Raw genomic sequence first — 19,195 nt, 5'->3', positions numbered from 1 at the left:
GAAGGAAGGAAGGAAGGAAGGGGTGGAGTCAGGAAAGTCAGGAAAAGATAGTAGAATTGTGAGATAGATAAAGAAGAGAACCCAGGGAAAGAGTTGTGTGAAAGAGGAAAGTATATGTGTATGTGTGCGCGTGTGTCTTGTGGGGAGGGGGGAGAGAGAGAGAGAGAAAGTCTGAAAGATACTGATCTCAGTTTGCGGGGATGAGGGTACAGATCAGAAGTAAAGCATTTACCAAGTATGGACAAGGCCCTTGGTTCAAATCCCAGCACCACAAAACCCCTGAAACCATGCTTTTCTGGTATTGGTGGTTGGAGGTGGAACCTTGAGCCAAGGGCACAGGTAAATCAGTAGACAGTGTACAAAGCAAGGGAAAAGATCCTCTCACCTCAGCTCAGGGCTCTGTAGACTAACTGATGGGTCTTGTGATGAGACACAGCATACCACTCTTATGGGAAGGTTGGTTTGTTGTGGCTCATATTTTTCTGTTTATGAGGCAGTCCTTGCTATGTAACTCTGGCAGGCCTAGAACTTGCTGTGTGGTCTGGGTGGGTCTCAGACTTGCAGTCATTCTCCTGACCCTGCTTCCTGAATGCTGGCATTCCAGATGTGACACCACTACACCTGGGTTTGGGACAAGTATTTACCACAGTGACAGGAAATTCATATCATACACAGTTCCTGACTCCCCAGTCTTGATCCGCTTTTCTCCATGATACTTAACTTTCTAACATACTATACAATTTATTTACTTTATTTACCTTGTATTGTCCCTCTCTATCTGCTAGTATATGAGTGCCATAATAGCTATACATATATACAAAGTATTTAACACATATATAAAATGTATTTATATTTTCTTCAGCCCTGTATCCGGTGCATGGAGCTGTTCTTGGTGAATGGATGCTGTGCAACATATCTAGGGTTGGAGTGGAAGCGAAGATGGCTGCAACATTTGTTTTCCTGGCATGCTATGGGTTCCTGTAACTTTACAGAACGGAGCAAGGCTGGCTTTCAGAGCTGTTTGGGAGGCTCGGGCAGGAGGATCACAAGTTCAAGGCTTGCCTGGGCTACAGGGTAGGTTCAACCCTGTCTCAAACCAAAATTGAAAACAAAACAAACAAACAAACAAACAAAAGAATTGGTGGTATAGCTCAGTGCTATAGTGTTTGCTTAGCATTCAGAAGGCTCTAGGTTCAATCCCCAGAATGATTGTTTGTTTGTTTGTTTGTTTGTTTGTTTTGAGACAGAGTCTGACTATGTAGACCAGGCTGTCCTATAGCTCACAGAGATCTTTGCCTCTGCCTCTGCAGCACTGGGATCAAAGGCAAACCCCACTATACTCAGCTTAGCACTTAATATACAACACTCATCTTTTTCTTTTCCTTCCTTCCTCCCTCCCTTCCTTCCTTCCTTCCTTCCTCCCTCCCTCCCTCCCTTCCTTCCTTCCTTCCTTTCTTTATTCTTTCTTTTTCTTTTCTTTTACTTTTTTTTTTTTGAGATGGGGTTTCTCTGTGTACTGTGTACTGGCTCTACTGGAAGTCTCTCTGTAGATCAGGCTGTCCTGGAACTCAGAGATCTGCCTGCCTCTGCCTCCCAAGTGCTGGGATTAAAAGCATGTGTCACTATAACCTAGCTAACCCCCCACCTTAAAAAGATTGTGTTAGTTATAACCAATTTGGAAGATGTCGGCAGTCACAGATTTGGAAACAAGTCTCCAACCTTTGTTACTCTCCACACCAAATTTTTCCCTCAGATGCAACCATTAATCCCAGTTTCTTGTGTATCCTTCAGGAGATTTTTACATTATCATAGGAATTATCTAGCTACGTATTTTTATTTTTGCCCCAGGGGCATCATATGATACATGCTGCTTGTAGTTTTCAGTACTATTGACTAACTTATTATCTGGGCTGAATGGAATGGGACACGTACAGCTTGGGACAGGTGACTCTACATCATATGTCTTGGTATGGATCATCTTCCTTTTTAGTGCATAGGGACATCATGGGCTGCCCTGCAGGCAGTTGCCTTTCCCTGCTGGAGAATGAGGAGAATTTGGGTTTCTACAGCAGGACGATGCTCAATTAGAATAGGCACAGCTTGATCTGCAGCAGGAAAGAATGCGGTGGCGCAGACACTAGGGACAACATGGCCTGACTTTTAGGATCTCCAAGGGAGATTTTCAAATATTTCCCTTGAGCCCTGGAGCCTCACCCTTGAGCAACTGAGTTAGAATCTCTGTGTTTGAGAACTCAGGCGTCAGCAGTGTTTGTGTAAGGCTTCCTGCATGAACCTGGCCAGCCAGCCATTAAGTCAAAGTACGTGTCAACCAGGTGTTGGGGCTCACAATACCACCCCAGTATACAATCTCAGCAGTAGGGAAGCAGAAACTGGAGGGTCACAGGTAGGGCTACATTGACAACACACACACACACACACACACACACACACACACACGGAGGGAGGGAGGGAGAGAGAGAGAGAGAGAGAGAGAGAGAGAGAGAGAATATCATTCAGACACCCCACCCAACAGCAAAACCCAACCAGCCAACAAATCAAAATAAAACCAAAATCAAGTTAGACACATTCTAGAAAGAACCTAGAGATGTGAGCTCACTCCTGCTCCAAGTTCCTATCTCTGCAAATTCAGACAGGTCACGTGATGTCTGTGGCCTTCAGTGTCCAACTCTGATCCAGAGCCAATAATACTCGCTGGCTTGCATACCTCACAGGATTGTAATGAGGATCAAATGCGTAAGAGCCCTGGGAACTGCGAAGCCCTGTCTATAAGGGAACGGATAATCAGTCAGGTGCCTCGGCTCGGGTTTCTTGGGTCAGCTCGATTCAGCTTGATTCAGCTGCAGCCACCACTCAGGCCCTGCCAGGGACTTTCTGTTTTGGCTTTGAGCAGGTTTGGCATACTGCTTTGAGAAAACATATTCGATGCCATACCTGCATATTTGGAAGACAGTGAAGAGGGATGGGGCAAGGAAACCATCTCAATTACTCTTCCCATACAAATCTCAGAAAGTATAGCCCAGTTGTCTCTCCCCACAGATCTGTCTCCTGCAAACACCTGCTAGGGCGGGAAGATAGAGTAGCAGCTTGAGGAAATGGATCTCTGGGATCAACGGAACAAAGGAATCGATTGCTGTATTCATTCAGGGGAGGCAGGTGTAAACAGTATGAATCATCTTCCCTTGCTCTCAAGCAGAATGTTTTCTCAGAAAGTCAGATGTTAGGGGCCCTTCCCTCAGAAACTTCCAGTTAACTAACTTCTTGTGTAACTCGGACCTTGCTCAGGAAGGGCAGGGCGGCCCTGATCATTTCCCACTGAACATCCTCCCCTGACTCTCTGGGCCTGCACTAGTGTTTGACTGCTCTGGGTGCTGATGCCAGGGCCTTCTGAGCTAGTGCTATCCTCTGGGTCTCAGGAGGCAAAGGTCTCAAGTAGCGTGACCTTTAGCTTACCCACTCTGGAAGCCCTAAACACACTGCTCTTCTCAGCAAACACTTTCCTGTCTGAATTGTGATTATTACTCTCCCTCTCTCCTGACACTCCACTTTCAAGGCTCCTTGCCTGCCTCACCTCAGCCTGTAACACTCAATCCTCCCCTGACATGCTGTGTAATCTGGCTTCTTATCACTTTTACAGGCTTTTGTGCCTTCTCATCACCATAATGTAATTTCCACAGCGATAAGCGTTCTTTTCTGCCTATCGCATCCCAAGCACCGATCAGAGTGGAGCAGATGAGTAGAAACCTCCATGTCTTTGGTCTCAAGCTGTGAGTTTTGTGAGGGAAAACTAACAGGCACTTTATTCAGTGTATATAGTGGAGCTTAGCACAGGGCCTGGTCCAAAGTAAGTCCTTCATATGTGTGTTTATGTGGTGCCATTTTTTTAAACTAATTTACTCCATAGACATGCTCATGGAGTCCAAAAGTACACATGGACATTAGCTGCAGCCTTTTGCTAAATCAAAACTGTTGGAGACCAAGATATCTCTAGAAACTAGAGTATTTGGGTTAAGTAACTTTGTACACCATTCTATAGCTATACACAGCTGTTCAAATGAGTGAGGCAAAGGCTTTACTTTGTAATCAAGGTAATCAGACTTTGTAATCAGACTGAACTCAGTCTGAATTCAGGGTAATCCTCCCACTTTAGCCTACAGAAGGCTGGGGTTACAGACCTGAGCCACCACATGCCCCATTCCAAGATACATTGTTATCCTCCATTCCAAGATACATTGTTAAGTGAAGGATGTAGAATTGAAACAGTTAAAGTGCAGAACTTGCCTGGGCAGTGGTGGCACAGGCCTTTAATCCCAACACTTGGGAGGCAGAGGCAGGCGGGTTTCTGAGTTCGAGGCCAGCCTGGTCTACAAAGTAAGTTCCAGGACAGCCAGGGCTACACAGAGAAACCCTGTCTTGAAAAACAAAAACAAAAAGGTGCAGAACTTATAGTATAACTCTGCATCTATAAAGCAAAATAAAATATTTGTATATGTGTGTCCTAAAGAAGTGTTTAACTGGGGTAAAGTATTTTGGGGAAGCAGAGACGTGTTTTCAATTTTATTTCCCTCTTTCCTTTTGGAAAATATGTTAACTTCTACAATTCTTTAAACTAAGAAAGATAAGCCGGGCAGTGGTGGCACAGGCCTTTAATCCCAGCACTTGGGAGGCAGAGGCAGGCGGATTTCTGAGTTCGAGGCCAGCCTGATCTACAGAGTGAGTTCCAGGATAGCCAGGGATATACAGAAAAACCCTGTCTTGAAAAAAAAAAAAAAGAAAGATACATTGTCCTCCCGATCAAAACAGATTGTTATTTTTAAATATTATTATTATTAGTAGTAATAAAGACAGGATCTCTCTATGTAGCATTGACTGACATGAACTATGTAGACCAGGCTGGTCTCAAACTCACAGAGATCTGCCTGCCTCTGCCTCCTGTTGCAGGTATTTACCATCATGCCTGGCCAGGTTGTTATTTCAGACATGTGTTGTTTCCATTGCTTCGTCCTACAGCTCTAATACAAAGCCCAGAATGGTGCCATGGGGCTCCTATTCTTACCAGCATGGTGCCTGCCCTGGTGCCTACCTGGGATCCACCATGTACATTACTTCTTCATGTTCTGTAATCATGTCTCCTCACTTCTGGTCACACCTCCAGCTCTCAGAAGAATGTGTCTCCACTGAGTGCCAGAGCAGGGCCCAGGGGAGCACAGGTTTCTAGTTAATGAGTATGGGATGGGGTTTGGGAATCTTTGGGTGGGAAGCTCTGGGACTTAGGCAAAGGAAAATGTAGCAGAACAGGGGTTAATTTTCTCTGGACTCTGCCAAAGACATATATATATATATATCATGTAGCCCAGGCTGGCTTGACTGGCTTGAAATTTGCTATGATAACATTGAATTCCTGATCCTCTTGCCAAGCTCTGGGATTTTAGAAGTGCACTACCACACCCAGCTCTTGTTTTAGCAGGATATTGGCATGTGATGCAGGCTGCCCTAGAATTTGCTAAATACCCCAGACTGGCCTTGAACTCATGATCTTTCTGCCTCAACCTAAATCCCATGTTCACGACACCATGCCTGGCTTCTTCACCAGGTCTCTCAAATGGGAGGCTCTAGTTTTATTACACTTTCACCTCTACCTAGGATAGTCATATCTCCTACTTTGTCTTCTTTTAGATATTTCAGGAACCCAGACTCTTCTTCTACCATAGGCCAATCCGTGTGAAACCCTAGGGTCAAGAGACTTCTGCCTAATGTACTTGTGTGCAAACAGGAAGACTGCCAAGGAAGACACAAAGTGATGTCCAGTGAACTCTCAACTTTTATTGGTTCCTCAGTCCCCAGAGGATCTCCCCTTCTCAGCCTCAGTGCCTCAGAACTCTAGTGTCATTGGTCTCCGACACCACTTTGCCATCCACGATCTTACGGGTAGTTGTCTTCTGCACAGTTTGCATGGAGTTGCTGGAGTCCAGGGCATCGTTGAGACTGTAACAGATGACCAAGCCTTAGTTATAAACAGTTCAGAGTAGAGGGGAGACAGAGAATATGGAAGAAGGGTTCCCTGAGCACCTTCTTTACCTCCAAAGTCTCCTCAGCGATTTCTTCCAGAAAAAAAGAAACTCAGTGCCATCCCAAGGACAGCCAGGGGCAATACTTAATCATTCTTTTCTCACTGGTGGGAGCCCATAACTCACTCAGTTGAGGCCGTTGGTTAGTAGTTACCAACGAACAGACCTTCCCAAATCTCCAGGAGTGGAGAAAAGCCCCTCGCTTGTACAGCTAATAGGGCACCACTCACCTGAAATCTTCTCCATCCTCCAGCAAGCGGCGGTAGGTGGCAATCTCCGCCTCAAGCTTGACCTTGATGTTCAACAGGGCTTCATATTCCTGGGTCTGGCGCTGCCCCTCTGCCCGAGTTTGTGCCAGCTCGGACTCCAGGTGCAGAAGGACCCCGTTGAGCTGCTCCATCTGTGCTTTGTATCGAGCCTCCACATCCCTGAGGCTGTTCTCCAAGTTGATGTTCTGCAGGACACACAGATGGGAGGGTGAGTCTCTACTCCTAGCCTGCTCAACCCTTCTTTCTCTGAAAGGGTCTTGATGCCTCTTGTCTATCAAACGTTAGGCTATGGTGTGGGAACGATGGGAAAATCGAACAGAAGTGACCCATCTTAGGGAATCTCTTGATTGGGGGTGGGGGTGTGGAGGAGGCTTAGGGATGAGACAGTTGGGGCTGAGGCCAAGTGTCTGAGGTCTGGGCCCAGCAGAACTGCAGCAAGCAACTGGAGGACACTTACCTGGTTTTTCATGGAGTCCAGGTCAATCTCCAAAGTCTGGAGGGTGCGTCTCAGCTCCGTGAGTGTGGTCTCAGCGTCCCTGATTTCGGCAGACTTGGTGGTGACAACTGTGGTGCTCTCCTCAATCTGAAGGGTAAGAAGGGTCATTCAGGACTTGCTGTCCTTGGCACCTCCCCCTCATATGAGGGCAGCCAGCCTTTCCTAGTTTGTACCTGATGAGACCAGTACTTGTCCAGTTCCTCGCGGTTCTTCTGAGCCAGATCTTCATACTGGGCACGGATATCCGCCATGATCTTGCTGAGATCCTGAGATTTGGGAGCATCCACTTCCACAGTCAATCCAGAACTGGCAATCTGGGCTTCCAGACCTTGGACTTCCTAAAGAAGGCAGAAACAAGGGGAGGAGGCACTTAAGGTCAGAGTTCAACCCAGCCTTTCATTACTGATGTTCTTTTCTAGAAGGTGATGTGGAGTGTGAAGGCAGAAGAGAGCAGAGGAAACTCTTGGCAAGCCTAGATCTGGGCTTCTGCTCCAGCTGGGCAGAAATGCCACGCACTCCTTGACAGCCTGAACCTGCCACCTCGCAGGTGATCTTCTCTCTTCGTTTTAGCCTCTTCCTTCCACAAATCTTACCTTAAGCTTCTTCCAGAAGGCCCGCAGCTCTGCCATCAGCACCAGCTCCTAAGACTGGCAGTCCCCACCTTTGTCTCCAATTTGGGGGTCTTACACAATCTCTTTTACTCTAGTAAGACAGGCTGGCATTGAACTCAATCCTCCAGCCTCAGCTTTCCAAGTGATAGGGCTGCACAAGCCAGGCCTTAACCTACATTATCTTGCTCTCATAACAGTATAACTTGGGTGAGCCATAGAAATGTGTGAGCCAATGGCTCTGCTCTTAATCAAAACAGGCTAACAGCCCAGACTGCTGTTTCCATGTGAGGCTGCTTTGGGGGTAGCCTGGCCTACCTAGTTTTGGCCCTTAGCTCCCAGGCCTGGTCAGTGGCCCCACTTACCTCCTCATGATTCTTCTTCATGAACAGCAGTTCCTCCTTGAGCGCCTCGATTTCTGTCTCCAGCTGCAGCCTTGTGATATTGGTGTCATCTACCACCTTGCGGAGTCCGTGGATGTCGCTCTCCACAGACTGGCGCATGGCCAGTTCTGTCTCATACCTGAAGGAGTGGAGGTGATCAGCGGGCCCTACCCGGTCTAGAACCTTCTCAACCAGTGCCACCTCCATAGACTAGCCTCATGACCACCATAAACCAGTCACCGAGTCAGGTATCATTCCCTCAGCACGATTCTCGGCTGTGGAGCATATGCTTAAACTGGGCTGCAAAGGTGAAGAGCAAACTCAGTAGTCAATGGACTCTAACCCTAGTAAGCCTCGGAAAGGAAAGGAACCCCACTCTAACACACTTCCTGGAGTAGGCGGTTCTTAGCTCCAGCTGCAGCCCCCCAAGACTTACTTGACTCTAAAGTCGTCAGCGGCAAGCCGGGCGTTGTCGATCTGCAGGACGATGCGGGCATTGTCTACAGCATTCGCAAAGATCTGGGTGGATTAGAGCGGAGAGAGTTGCTCTGGGAGTTCTGGGTCAGATGAGGGTGTGTGTGGGGGGTGGGGGGTCGGCGGAGGGGTGGGGGGAATAGGAAAACGAGTCTTAAGTTTCAGTGAATCCATCCGGCTCCCAGGATCAGCCAGAGGCTAGTGCTTCTATCTTCCCTTTCCACCTGAGACTTCTCTCCCTTTGGGGTCTCCTTGCCCCTCTGCCTGGGCCTGCACTATCTGGATTGCTTAAAAGAGAACAGCTTCCAACAAGATCTTCCCGATCCTCTCCCGGCATCTTCTCCAGGTGCACCTGCTAACTCCCTGTCCTGGGACGCCCCCCCCCCCCTCGCTGGCCCCTCCTACAGGTAGGCTCCTGTTTATTCCTTGATGACTCAGCCTTAGCCACATCCGCTTAACCCTCTAACTGTCCCTACTGAAAAAGAAGTGAATGGGTTCATTTTATGACACCCTCCACGCATTTCCCCCCCCTCCCCCCGAGGCTTTCAATCCTGTTCCCTTCCCATTACACTGCTTGGGGGAAGCCGGCTCCCGTGTGTAGCTATTACGCTTGGAATTCCTACAGGTTCTGGGTGGGAATTCAGAGTATTCCTAACTCCATCCCATAGAGTGGGGGGTGTGATGTGGTGGGTGTGATGAATGTGGTACGAGTGGAGGGAGTGAACCGCCCACACCCTATTCAAGTTTGGGGGTGTGGGAACACTGGATAGACAGGACAGCCAGGAGCTACTGCTCCCCCCCCCCCTTCAGGCTCCTTACCTGAGCCCTCAGGTCTTCGATGGTCTTGAAGTAGTGGCTCCAGTCTCTGACGCCCTGGGGCCCCTTCTTCTCCAGATGTTCCCGGATTTTGATCTCCAGCCTCCTGTTCTCAGTCTCCAGGCTCTTCACCTTGTCTAGGTAGCTGGCCAGGCGGTCGTTCAAATCTTGCATGGTCTCCTTCTCCGTCTGGATTCCACCCATTCCTGCCAGGCCTGCGGACCCCACAGAGCCACCCCAGACGGAGCGGGACACGGATATCCGGGACCCGGAGCCCCCAGCACCTGCATAGACACTGGCTGCGCTGCTGGCAGGCCGGACCCGCTGGCTGGGAGTCCGCACCGAGCCCAGGGACCGGTAGTTGGTGGAGAAGGTGGTGGAGCGGGTGGTGAAGCTCATCTTGTCTGGAGAGGAGAGCGAAGCGAGAGACCAGGACAGGAGTTCCGTCGCGGTAGGTGGCAGCCCTCGACCTGTTTTATATCGCCGAGGAAAGAGGTGGGGACCTCCCCCGAAGGCCCCGCCCCGCCCCCGGAGCCGCGGGCGCCAAGACCGGGATTCCTGTAACCTACCGGGTCGCAGCCCTTTTTGGCTTCTGCACACGCCCTCAGCATACCTGCCACCCTTACCGACACAGGGAGGGGGTGACTAATGGGTGCACAAAGGATAGCAGGTGGTGTTAGCCCTTGAGTGTTTTCAGGGCAGGAAATGGCGTTTTTAATATCCGTTTACACAGATAGAAGAGGGGTCCACTAGGGTGAAGACTTTGTGGCGTGTCCCAATTTAAGTCTGGAGGCAGTCCTGGAAACCCAAGAATCTTGGGGAAAGAAAATTGAGAGCTCAAGAAGAGGAAAAGAAACACGAACCTGAACGCAGGTCACTTTGTTTTCCGGCTCTGGTCCCATGGTCCCAAGACACTGCTGCGGCTCCATAGGGAACCATGAAAATACATATTCTCAAACACGTGGGAACACGTGTCCTCATTCAACTCATTCCCTGGAGGCTTTTAGCGGGGGCCTTTGTGATCATGTTGAAGAGGTATCCCTATGTCTGGACACCTACCATTTTCTTTCTTCTCCTCACCCTTCGTCTTTTGAGACAGGGTCTCATGTAGCTTGGGCTAGCCTTGGAACTTTCCATGTAGCTGAAAATGACCTTCAGCTCTTGATATTCCTGTCCCACTTTTGAAGTACTGGGATCCCAGGCATAAGACTTGATCTTACAGAGAGCTGAGGATCAAATCCAAGGCCTCAAGTCCACAGGTAGACCACTTTACTAGCTGAGAACACAGCCAGCCTAAGAGCACATAGATTTAACCAGTATTTGCTAGACGGCTTCTAGAAACCATAGGAACAGCAAGGAAGAGAGACCACTGTCCCTCCTATAGATTATACTGTCTGGACAGGTTGGGGTCTGAGTCTATAGACCAGATATGTAGAAACAGCCTACTAAGTTTGAACCAGATTGCCTGCCCCTCCATCCCCCACCCTGACCTCTGCCACTCCCTTGCATCTGCCTTCTCCTGCTTCTGGACCTTTTCTTCTTTCCTTCCTGGCCAGTCTTTATAATACTCTCTGGTCTTCCAGCTCGTTTCCTGGGGGGAAGAGCCCCCGCCAGCTGGATGACCACTCCTGCTGAATTTAGGAGTGAGAAACTCTGAGGTTGGAGTCGTTCAGCACCCGGAGCCCGTTTTTCCGGCAGGACTCGGTGTTTGCTATACCTGTGGCCATGCTCTTTGCTCTGGAGTGGACCTATTGATCCTTATCGAGCGGTCAGCTGAACTGACTCTGTGTGTGTGCACGCAGACAGAAAAGTAAAACCAGGAGAGAGGGGCCCTAGAAAGAGTTCAGGTCTGCAGATCAGGCAAGAGGGAAGAACAGGGCTGATGTATGCTGGGTGCAAATGGATTGTTCGAAGCCTGCCTCCTTCTGGATGGGAAAATCTGGGAGACTCCGTGGGACTTGGCAGGGGAGGCTGGGTGTTGCCAGAGACAGCCAGGCAAATGGAATGCAAAATAACATTCAAACAAATGCCCACTGGCTTTGCATGAAAGCTGGGGGGTGGAGGGTGGTGTTTGGAGATCCCAGCCAGTTAAAAGGCTTTCAATTTTACAAACTCTCCCCGACCCTGAATTCCACAATTGGTCTATTTTAGAGAACTATACAATGCAATGTACAGATTAAATGTTCTGTGGACAGCTTTTTGCTGTTTTTAAGTTTTACGTTATCCAACATGGATACTTTGCTGGTTGGATGACTTCAGAGAGTCACTAAACTGAACTTCAGTTTTGTTTTTCACTTCTATGCGTAGGACCAAAAAAAAAAAAAAAAAAAGAACCGTCAGTCTAGTCTTCTGGGAGGCAGTGCTAACGGGAATGTTAATACAGCACTCATTCCTGAAGAAATAAGAATCACTTATTGCAGAGTGAGGCCTCCCTCAGGAGGGCATGGGGAGGAGACTTCAAGTCACTTCCGACCGCTGGTGGACTTTGAATTCTTTCAGCAATGACTAGAAGACCCTAGAATTCTTCTCTAAGTCCCTGGGTAGATCCTGCTCTGATCTTGCCCCACCCCTGCAGCGCTGGCCCTTCTGTGGCGGGAAGGTTTGCTGAGGGTTTGGAGAGCAGTATCTCATTATCTCATAGCTAACGTAGATGGTCGCATTCCTGACCTCTTGCGGCATCGGGGCAAATACCGACCTCCGGAGTCCAGTGCCAGCTTGCCTTTTCCCCAGAAGTTCCAGATTTCTCTGGAATCAGACCTTAAAGCTTGACCTGACAGTCTCCTGACAGTCTCTAGAAGGGTTGGGGAGAGTGGCGTGAGGGAATAGTTTCGATCCAAGATCCCCGGGGCTGGGCCTCGGGGCCGTGGGTGGCCAGGTGGAGGTAATGGAGCAGCAGCAAAACCGGGCGGGGGTGGAAGGGGAGGAGGAGGAAGAGCGAGCGGCCGGCCAGGGAGCACTCAGAACAAAGACCTGAAAAGAGTGTGTGGGTGTGTGTGTGTGGGGTGGGCTGGGCTGGGGGAGATGGGGAGGGAGGGAGAAAGAAGTGGTCACCTCCCCCAGGCCCTGCATTCCGTTGTCTGGCGGAAGGGAGGGAACCTGCAGTGCAGGTTTAACTAGGAGAAAGCTCAGCGGTGACTGTGGGGTGGGCTGCAGCTGCCTCTCCCCACCCTCCGCATTCTTATAGGCACTCTCCTACTCGGGGCTACAACCATGCTCTGTACAAACTAGATTGTGGGAGATTAGAAGATTAGAGAGGATTGTGAGGAGTCAGTTGGCCCAGAGATTGTTATCAGTCTGGCTATTCCCCGTCACCCCCGCCCCCAGCTCCGAGAAGGTGGGAGTGGGAAGTGTTCAGAAAGTCACTCCAGGTCTATGTGGAGGGTCTTTACGGGTTCCACCATCTTTCTTGGAGCACACTATGTGGTCCAGGTTGGCCTGGGATCAGTCTCCCGGCCTTCAGGAGACTGGATGTGCCCTGTGATTAAAAAGGATTTATCCTTTTTGAGATGGTTTCAAAATGTTGCCCAGGCTAGCCCTGAATGTATGATCTTCTGGAGAGCTGGGATTACAGCCTGACCCTCTCCTTGAAGGACTAAGTGACTCAGGGTTGGAGAAAATGGAGGATGAGGTGAGAGACTCAGTCTCCCTCAGAGTAGGGGTTGACACGGCTCCGAGACCTGGAAAAATGAGATGGAACTTTGGGTAAAATGCGTTGGTGGAGAATGGGCTTGGAGGGACAGCTCAGTAAATGGTTGGGGTTTAAACAGTTATTGAAAAGGGTGAGCTGGGCAGGTGGACCACACCTTCAATCTCAGCACTCGGGAGGCAGAGACAGGAGGACCAAACCTTCAAAAACATATAGGGAATTTGAAGCCAGTCTCAGTTTCCTGGATGTATCTGTATCATAAAGTGGGTTCTAGAGAGTTGGGAAGACTGAAAAGAGCCTGGAGGGTGGGGGAGGACAATGCACAGCTTCAGGTGCTGCTGGGGAGCAGGGGGCACTGGGGAGCGACCTTCAGAAGTCCGTGGAGGTCTCCTTCCATCTGAAGTCCTAGGGCTGCAGGACGGAGTTGGGGTTCTAAGGAATGCTCCCCCAGAGCGGGAGGGCGCAGATGCAAGGATGCTTTCAGTATCATCGCCTCAGTTGTTCAGAGCGCCCTTTCTCAGGGCTAGTGGAAGAGGAAAACTCTACACTCCTGCTCAAGAGTGCCTGTATGCCTGCCAGGGCTCCCCAGGTGCGAAAGCTGATACCCTAGAAACTCCATGACTCCTGCTCTCCACTTCGGCCTCCTTCCTTAGGGTGGCTTTGCCTGATCACTTCTTCCTTCCTTTCCCTTCCTGTTCTGTCTTCTGTTGCAGCCCCAATACCTTAGAGTTCCCTCCCTAGAGTCGGCCTAGAGGAGAGCCTTCACAGTCCCTCTTTTTTTTTTTTTTTTTTGAGACAGGGTTTCTCTGTGTAAGCCTGGCTGTCCTGGAACTCACTCTGTAGATCAGGCTGGCCTCGAACTCAGAAATCTGCCTGCCTCTGCCTCCCAAGTGCTGGGATTAAAGGTGTATGCCACCACTGCCCAGCCCCTCTTTTGTTTTTTTAGACAGGGTCCCTCTGTGCAGCTCTGGCTGTCTTGGAACTCACTCTGTAGACCAGGTTGGCTTTGAACTCAGAGATCCACCTGCCCCTGCCTCCAGAGTGTGCCAGGATTAAAAACTAGCACCGCCACACCAAGCAACGACATGATCTTAAGCAAACAGTATTAGTTTTGGTTTCTTTGGCAGTAGCAATGTAGGGCTAAGGGGTGTGGCCCTAAGAGGGAGTCTACAGAGAAGAGGGTGAAAATAGAGGGGAAAGAGGGAGCAGTAGGTGTGGTCAAGAATCTATTGTTAAAAGCACGTTAGCCAACCTCCAGTGACCCGTACCTTTTCTCTTTCTGCCTTTTGAGTTGGCATGGCCCCAGGCAGTGAGTGCCTGGAGAGATTGCCTTATAAGTACCTAGAAAACAAAGGCTGGAGATTACAGAAGCAGGCAGTAGCAGTAGGTGTAACTGGCCTTCTTGCAAACTGAGAAGAAGTGCGGCTACTCTTTGTATCCTTGGTTGGGGGGGTCCTGGGTTCCTGCACAGCACCATGCAGGGTCCTTTCTAGATCCACCGGCTGAGAGGATTTAGGTAGAACTTGAGTGTGAAGGGAAGGAAAAGAAGTGAGATGGCTCAGCCAGTAAAGGTGCTTGCTGTTAAGCCTCAAGACCTGAGTTCAATCCCTGGGACACACATGGTAGAAGAAGTTAACAATCGTCTTCTGACCTCCACACATGTGTGCACTCATAAATAAATATGTATAAATATAAAAAATGAACAAGCGCTGGCCTGGTGTGCAGGCCTTTAATCCTAGCACAGAAAGACAAAGATAAGAGGATCTTTGTGAGTTCAAGGCTGGCCTGACCCACATAGTAAGACCCTATCTCAAAATAAACAAAGTTTTAATAAAATAAGGTTTCCAAGGGGATGGGGATGTGGCTCCGTGGTGCAGTGCTTGCCTTTCATTTACAAGGCCCTGGGGCTCCATCCCTAGTGTCACAACAGAGCAAAGCACCAGACTGTTGAGAAGGAAACAAGAAGGGGACCACCTCCTCGGAGGTGGCAGGGTGAATGGAAGGTTTCCTTAGCGAGCATGGCAATATATAGCAAGGCTGCTTATGTTGTGTTTTATAAAAAAGAAAAAGAAGCTACTCCTCCAAGTTTGGTGGAGGTGTGGTATGGTGCCCAGTAAGGGGGTGCCTCTGCGGGCCATGCTGAGGCATCCCTTCCCCCTGAGGTACCAGCCACACGACAACTATATAGTATAGAATATAGTATAGAATTGAGTTTATTCAGGGCATGGGGAGGGGAGTTGAAGGGGTAGGGGGAGAGAGAGAGAGAGAGAGAGAGAGAGAAATAGAGAAATAGAGGCCAGCCATGAAAGCATGGAGAAAGGAAGGGGAGGGAAATGGGGAGAGAAGGGACAGAGTGGGAAGAGGGTAAGAGAGCAAGAGAGTGAGGAGGGGGCAAACAGCCCCCTTTATAGTGTTGCCAGGTAACTGGGGCAGAGCCTAGAAGGAATGCTAACAGCTCAGCCATTACAGAAAGTAGACCGACTGACACTTGCTTTTTACCGTTCTATGGTGAGAAGACCAGAGGCAATGGAAGTTGGTAGCAGCAACCATTGAGCCCAGCAAAGAGTCTTGAGGAAGTGACATTCAAACAGAAACATGAGTACTAGTAGGTGGCAGAGCTGGGACTCATAGGTAACCTGTCATGCTCTTTCCTCTCCTCCTGCGGGAAGGGCGAGGGAGGTTCCTGAAAGGCAACCAGAGGCCTCAGTGGAAAGCTGGTGAGGCGTGAGAGTGGAGTTCCAGATGTCTGAGGGTGACATGAAGGTGACACCAGCTGTGTGAAAAACAAGGGAAGGCACCAGGCACAGTGCTGCTTGTCCCTAATCCCAGCACACAGGAGGCAGAGGCAGGTGCATCTCTGTGTGTTCAAGGCCAGCCTGGTCTACAGAGTGAGTTCCAGGACAACCAGGCTTACACAGAGAGAATCCGATTAAACATAAACAAACAAACAAATAAGTAAAAGAAAAAGAAAAGCAAGAGAAGGTTGGGCATAGTGGCTCATTTTTATAATTTTAGCACTGGGGTGGGTCAGGAGGTTCATGAGTTCAAGGCCAGCTTCAGCTACAAAGCAAGTTTGAGATTAGTCTAGACTACAGGAGACTGTTTAAAAACAAAACCAAGTGAAGGAGCTAGAGAGATGGCTCAGTGGTTAAGAGCAGCGACTACTCTTTCAAATGACCCAGGTTCAATTCCCAGCACCCACATAGCAGCTCACAACTGCCTGTAGCTCCAGTTGCAGGGGATCTGACACCTTCACAGAAACATACATGCAGGCAAAACACCAATGCACATAAAATATATAAATAAATAGATCATTAAAAAAAAAACAAGTCAAAACAACAAGGAGCAGCTCTGCTATGGAAAGTTGGAGGGGAGATGGGGGAGGGGGATTATCAGAGGAATCTGGGTCTGAACAAGGATGACTGAAGCTCATAGAGTGGACATTGTTATGTAGCCCAGGCTGTCCCATTTCAGCCTCCAAGTACTCATCAGGCTTGGCTTAAGCACTGCTCACGAACCAGCTTCTGGTCTACATCCCTTCTCCTCCTCAGTCTCTTCTTCTTCTAAAAATTTATTTTATTTATTGATGAAATGGTTTCGATCTGTAGTAAAAATTGGCATGAGACTTACTACACAACTTAGCAGGTCTCAAACTTGAGGCCATTCTCCTGCCTCAGTCTCTCAGGTGCTATAGTTATAGCTTGAACCTCCATGCCAAGCTTATATCTCTTCCTTGATCTGCTCACTCAACGCTTTTGCCAATCGTAGAAAATTATGGGCTTAAAGATGATGAAAAAATCGAGACTTTAAATATATTTGTATGTGTATATGTTAACACATGTGTATATTCAAATTCATTATATATGATTTACAATGTCTTTTTTTCCCTTTTTTTCCTATGTTGTTTTTTGTTTGTTTTGTTTTCAAGATAGAGTCTGACTATGTAGCCCTGGCTGTCCTGGAACTCAGAGTGCCCTGTCTGTGCTCCCTGCTGGGGTTAAAAGTGTGCAATATTATGCCTGGCTTCTTTCTTCAAATTTTTGTATTATATTAACACTCTCTCTCTCTCTCTCTCTCTCTCTCTCTCTCTCTCTCTCTCTCTCTCTCATGTGCTCATGTGTGTGTCTGTGTGTATATGTGTGTGTGTGTCTGTATATGTGTGTGTGCACATGCCTGAGTGTGTGTATGGTGGACACATCCTACAGAACATCTGTGGAGTCTGAGGACTCAGTTCTTTCCTTTCACCATGTGGGTCATTGGGGATCAAACTAGACATCAGGCTGGAGGCGACCACTGTTATCATTGGCCCATCTTGCTGGCCCCTCCTCCTCTTAGCAACGTCTTTTAATGAGATGTTCTTAATGTTTTGTTGTTGCTTTGGTTTTTGAGACAAGGCTGCCCTTAAATTAGCTGTGTAGCTGAGGATGACCTTGAACCCTTGAACTTCTGATCCTCCTCCTTCTATGTTTACTACCACCAAAACAATATCTACTTTTTCAGACAACAGTAGCCGGTGTTAAGCATGTGTGGCATATCAGGTACAGCACTTTAAAGAGCTCACATTGCTTAGTCTCAACTAGTTCAGTGAGGCAGTTCTTGTGTCTGAGCTTCAGGCAATGCCAGGCTTCTCTGGCTTTGGAGGCAGGAGATGTTGCCTGCCAGGCAGGGATTAATGGTCCTTAGCTAGTGTTACTTAGCTATTCAGTTTGGAACCTGTTTAGTTAGGGTTTCTGCTGCTGTGATAAAAAAGCAGGACCAAAAACAACTTGGGGAGGAAGGGATTTCTTTTATCTTACACTTCCACATCACGGTCTATCATCGAAGGAAGTCGGAACAGGAACTCAAAGCAGGAACCTGGAGGCAGAAGCCATGGTCCTTACTTGCTTGCCCCTCATGGCTTGCTCAGCTTGCTGTCTTGTACGATCTAGGACCACCTACCCTGGGATGGCACCAACCACAGTGGGTGGGGGGCCTTTTACATCAATCATTGTTCATGAAAATACCCTACAGACCTGCCTACAGACAGATTTTATGGAGTCATTTCCCCATTTAAGATTTTCTCTTCCCAGATATATTTGGGTTTGTGTCAGGTAGACAAAATCACCCACCACAACACCTGCAGATTTGAGGTGAGATATCAGGTGACCACTACGACGTAGATGGGCAGCTGTCATGAATGTTCCAAGTTGTTGGCCACCCAGGGATTACCCAGAAGAAAAGAAATGGAGGCAGATTCAAATAGCCTCTGTGGGGGAGTTCCCTGTGTCACTAGTTGTTAGCAGTGCATGTCAGAGTTTCAAAGGGTACATGGCCTGCCAAAGAAGTGAATTATTAAGAATGATGGTTGCGCCGGGCGGTGGTGGCGCACGCCTTTAATCCCAGCACTTGGGAGACAGAGGCAGGCGGATTTCTGAGTTTGAGAGTTTGAGGCTAGCCTGGTCTACAGAGTGAGTTCCAGGACAGCCAGAGCTACTCAGAGAAACCCTGTCTCGAAAAACCAAAAAAAAAAAAAAAAAAAAAAAAAGAATGATGGTTGCTGCCAGGAGGTAGTGGCGCACGCCTTTAATCCCAGCACTTGGGAGGCAGAGACAGGTGGATTTCTGAGTTTGAAGCCAGCCTGGTCTCCAGAGTGAGTTCCAGGACAGCCCGGGCTATAAAGAGAAACCCTGTCTCGAAAAACAAACAAACAAAAAGAATGATGGTTGCAGGCTGGAGAGATGGCTCAGTGGTTAAGAGCACTGACTGTTCTTCCAGAGGTCCTGAGTTCAATGGCTCACAACCATCCATAATGGGATCTGATACCCTCTTCTGGTGTGTCCGAAGACAGCTATAGTGTACTCACATATAAAATAAATAATTAAACATTAAAAAAAAAGATGGTTTGAACCGGGCTGTGATGGCACATGCCTTTAATCTCAGCATTTGGGAGGCAGAGGCAGGAGGATCTCTTGAGTTTGAGGCCAGCCTGGTCTAAAGAGCAAGTTCCAGGACAGCCAGGGTGACACAGAAAAACCCTGTCTCAAAATCAAAATGAAACAACAACAACAACAGAATGATGGTTGGGGCTGGAGAGATTGCTCAGTGGTTAAGACCACTGGCTGTCGTTTCAGAGGACCAGGGTTCAGTTCTTGGCTCCCACGTAGTGGCTCATAACCATCAATTCTAGTTCCAGGAGATCTGATACCTTCTTCTGGACTTCAGTGACACCAGGCACCCACTTGCTGCATATGCATAATGCAGGCTAGACACTCACATGCTTAAGATAAAATAAAAAAATAAAATCTTAAAAAAGGATTGATAGTGGCCGACATGGGAGACCTGATTGGGCAAGAGTTCGTGATTTGGTGACAGGAAATAGCAGTGAAGATTCCAGTCCTTCATACAAGCCAAGAAGCCCCCTCTTTACCTCTGAAGGCT

General features: G+C 48.5%; 1 protein-coding gene across 2 annotated transcripts; it reads right to left on the bottom strand.

Annotated features, from left to right (window-relative positions):
- Positions 1–5,821: 5,821 nt before the first annotated feature.
- On the bottom strand, positions 5,822–10,057 carry Krt18 (keratin 18). Of its 2 annotated transcripts, none has more exons than XM_028781141.1 (8): positions 9,996–10,057; positions 9,136–9,602; positions 8,279–8,361; positions 7,825–7,981; positions 7,025–7,189; positions 6,813–6,938; positions 6,317–6,540; positions 5,822–6,003 (listed from the first exon to the last, which is right to left on the bottom strand). In XM_028781141.1, exons 2-8 carry the CDS (start codon positions 9,529–9,531, stop codon positions 5,883–5,885), a joined length of 1,272 nt encoding a protein of 423 aa, XP_028636974.1. In that variant the 5' UTR covers positions 9,532–9,602; positions 9,996–10,057; the 3' UTR covers positions 5,822–5,882. The 2 variants fall into 2 exon arrangements, with proteins under 2 accessions (XP_028636974.1, XP_028636975.1); XM_028781142.1 differs by lacking the exon at positions 9,996–10,057 and adding an exon at positions 9,702–9,940.
- Between the last annotated feature and the right edge of the window lie 9,138 nt (positions 10,058–19,195).

Source organism: Grammomys surdaster, unplaced genomic scaffold (genome assembly GCF_004785775.1).
Source record: "Grammomys surdaster isolate TR1022 unplaced genomic scaffold, NIH_TR_1.0 374, whole genome shotgun sequence".
Lineage (NCBI taxonomy): Eukaryota > Metazoa > Chordata > Mammalia > Rodentia > Muridae > Grammomys > Grammomys surdaster.
The sequence above is the reverse complement of the archived record's forward strand: the minus strand, read 5'-3'. Positions and strand labels throughout refer to the sequence as shown.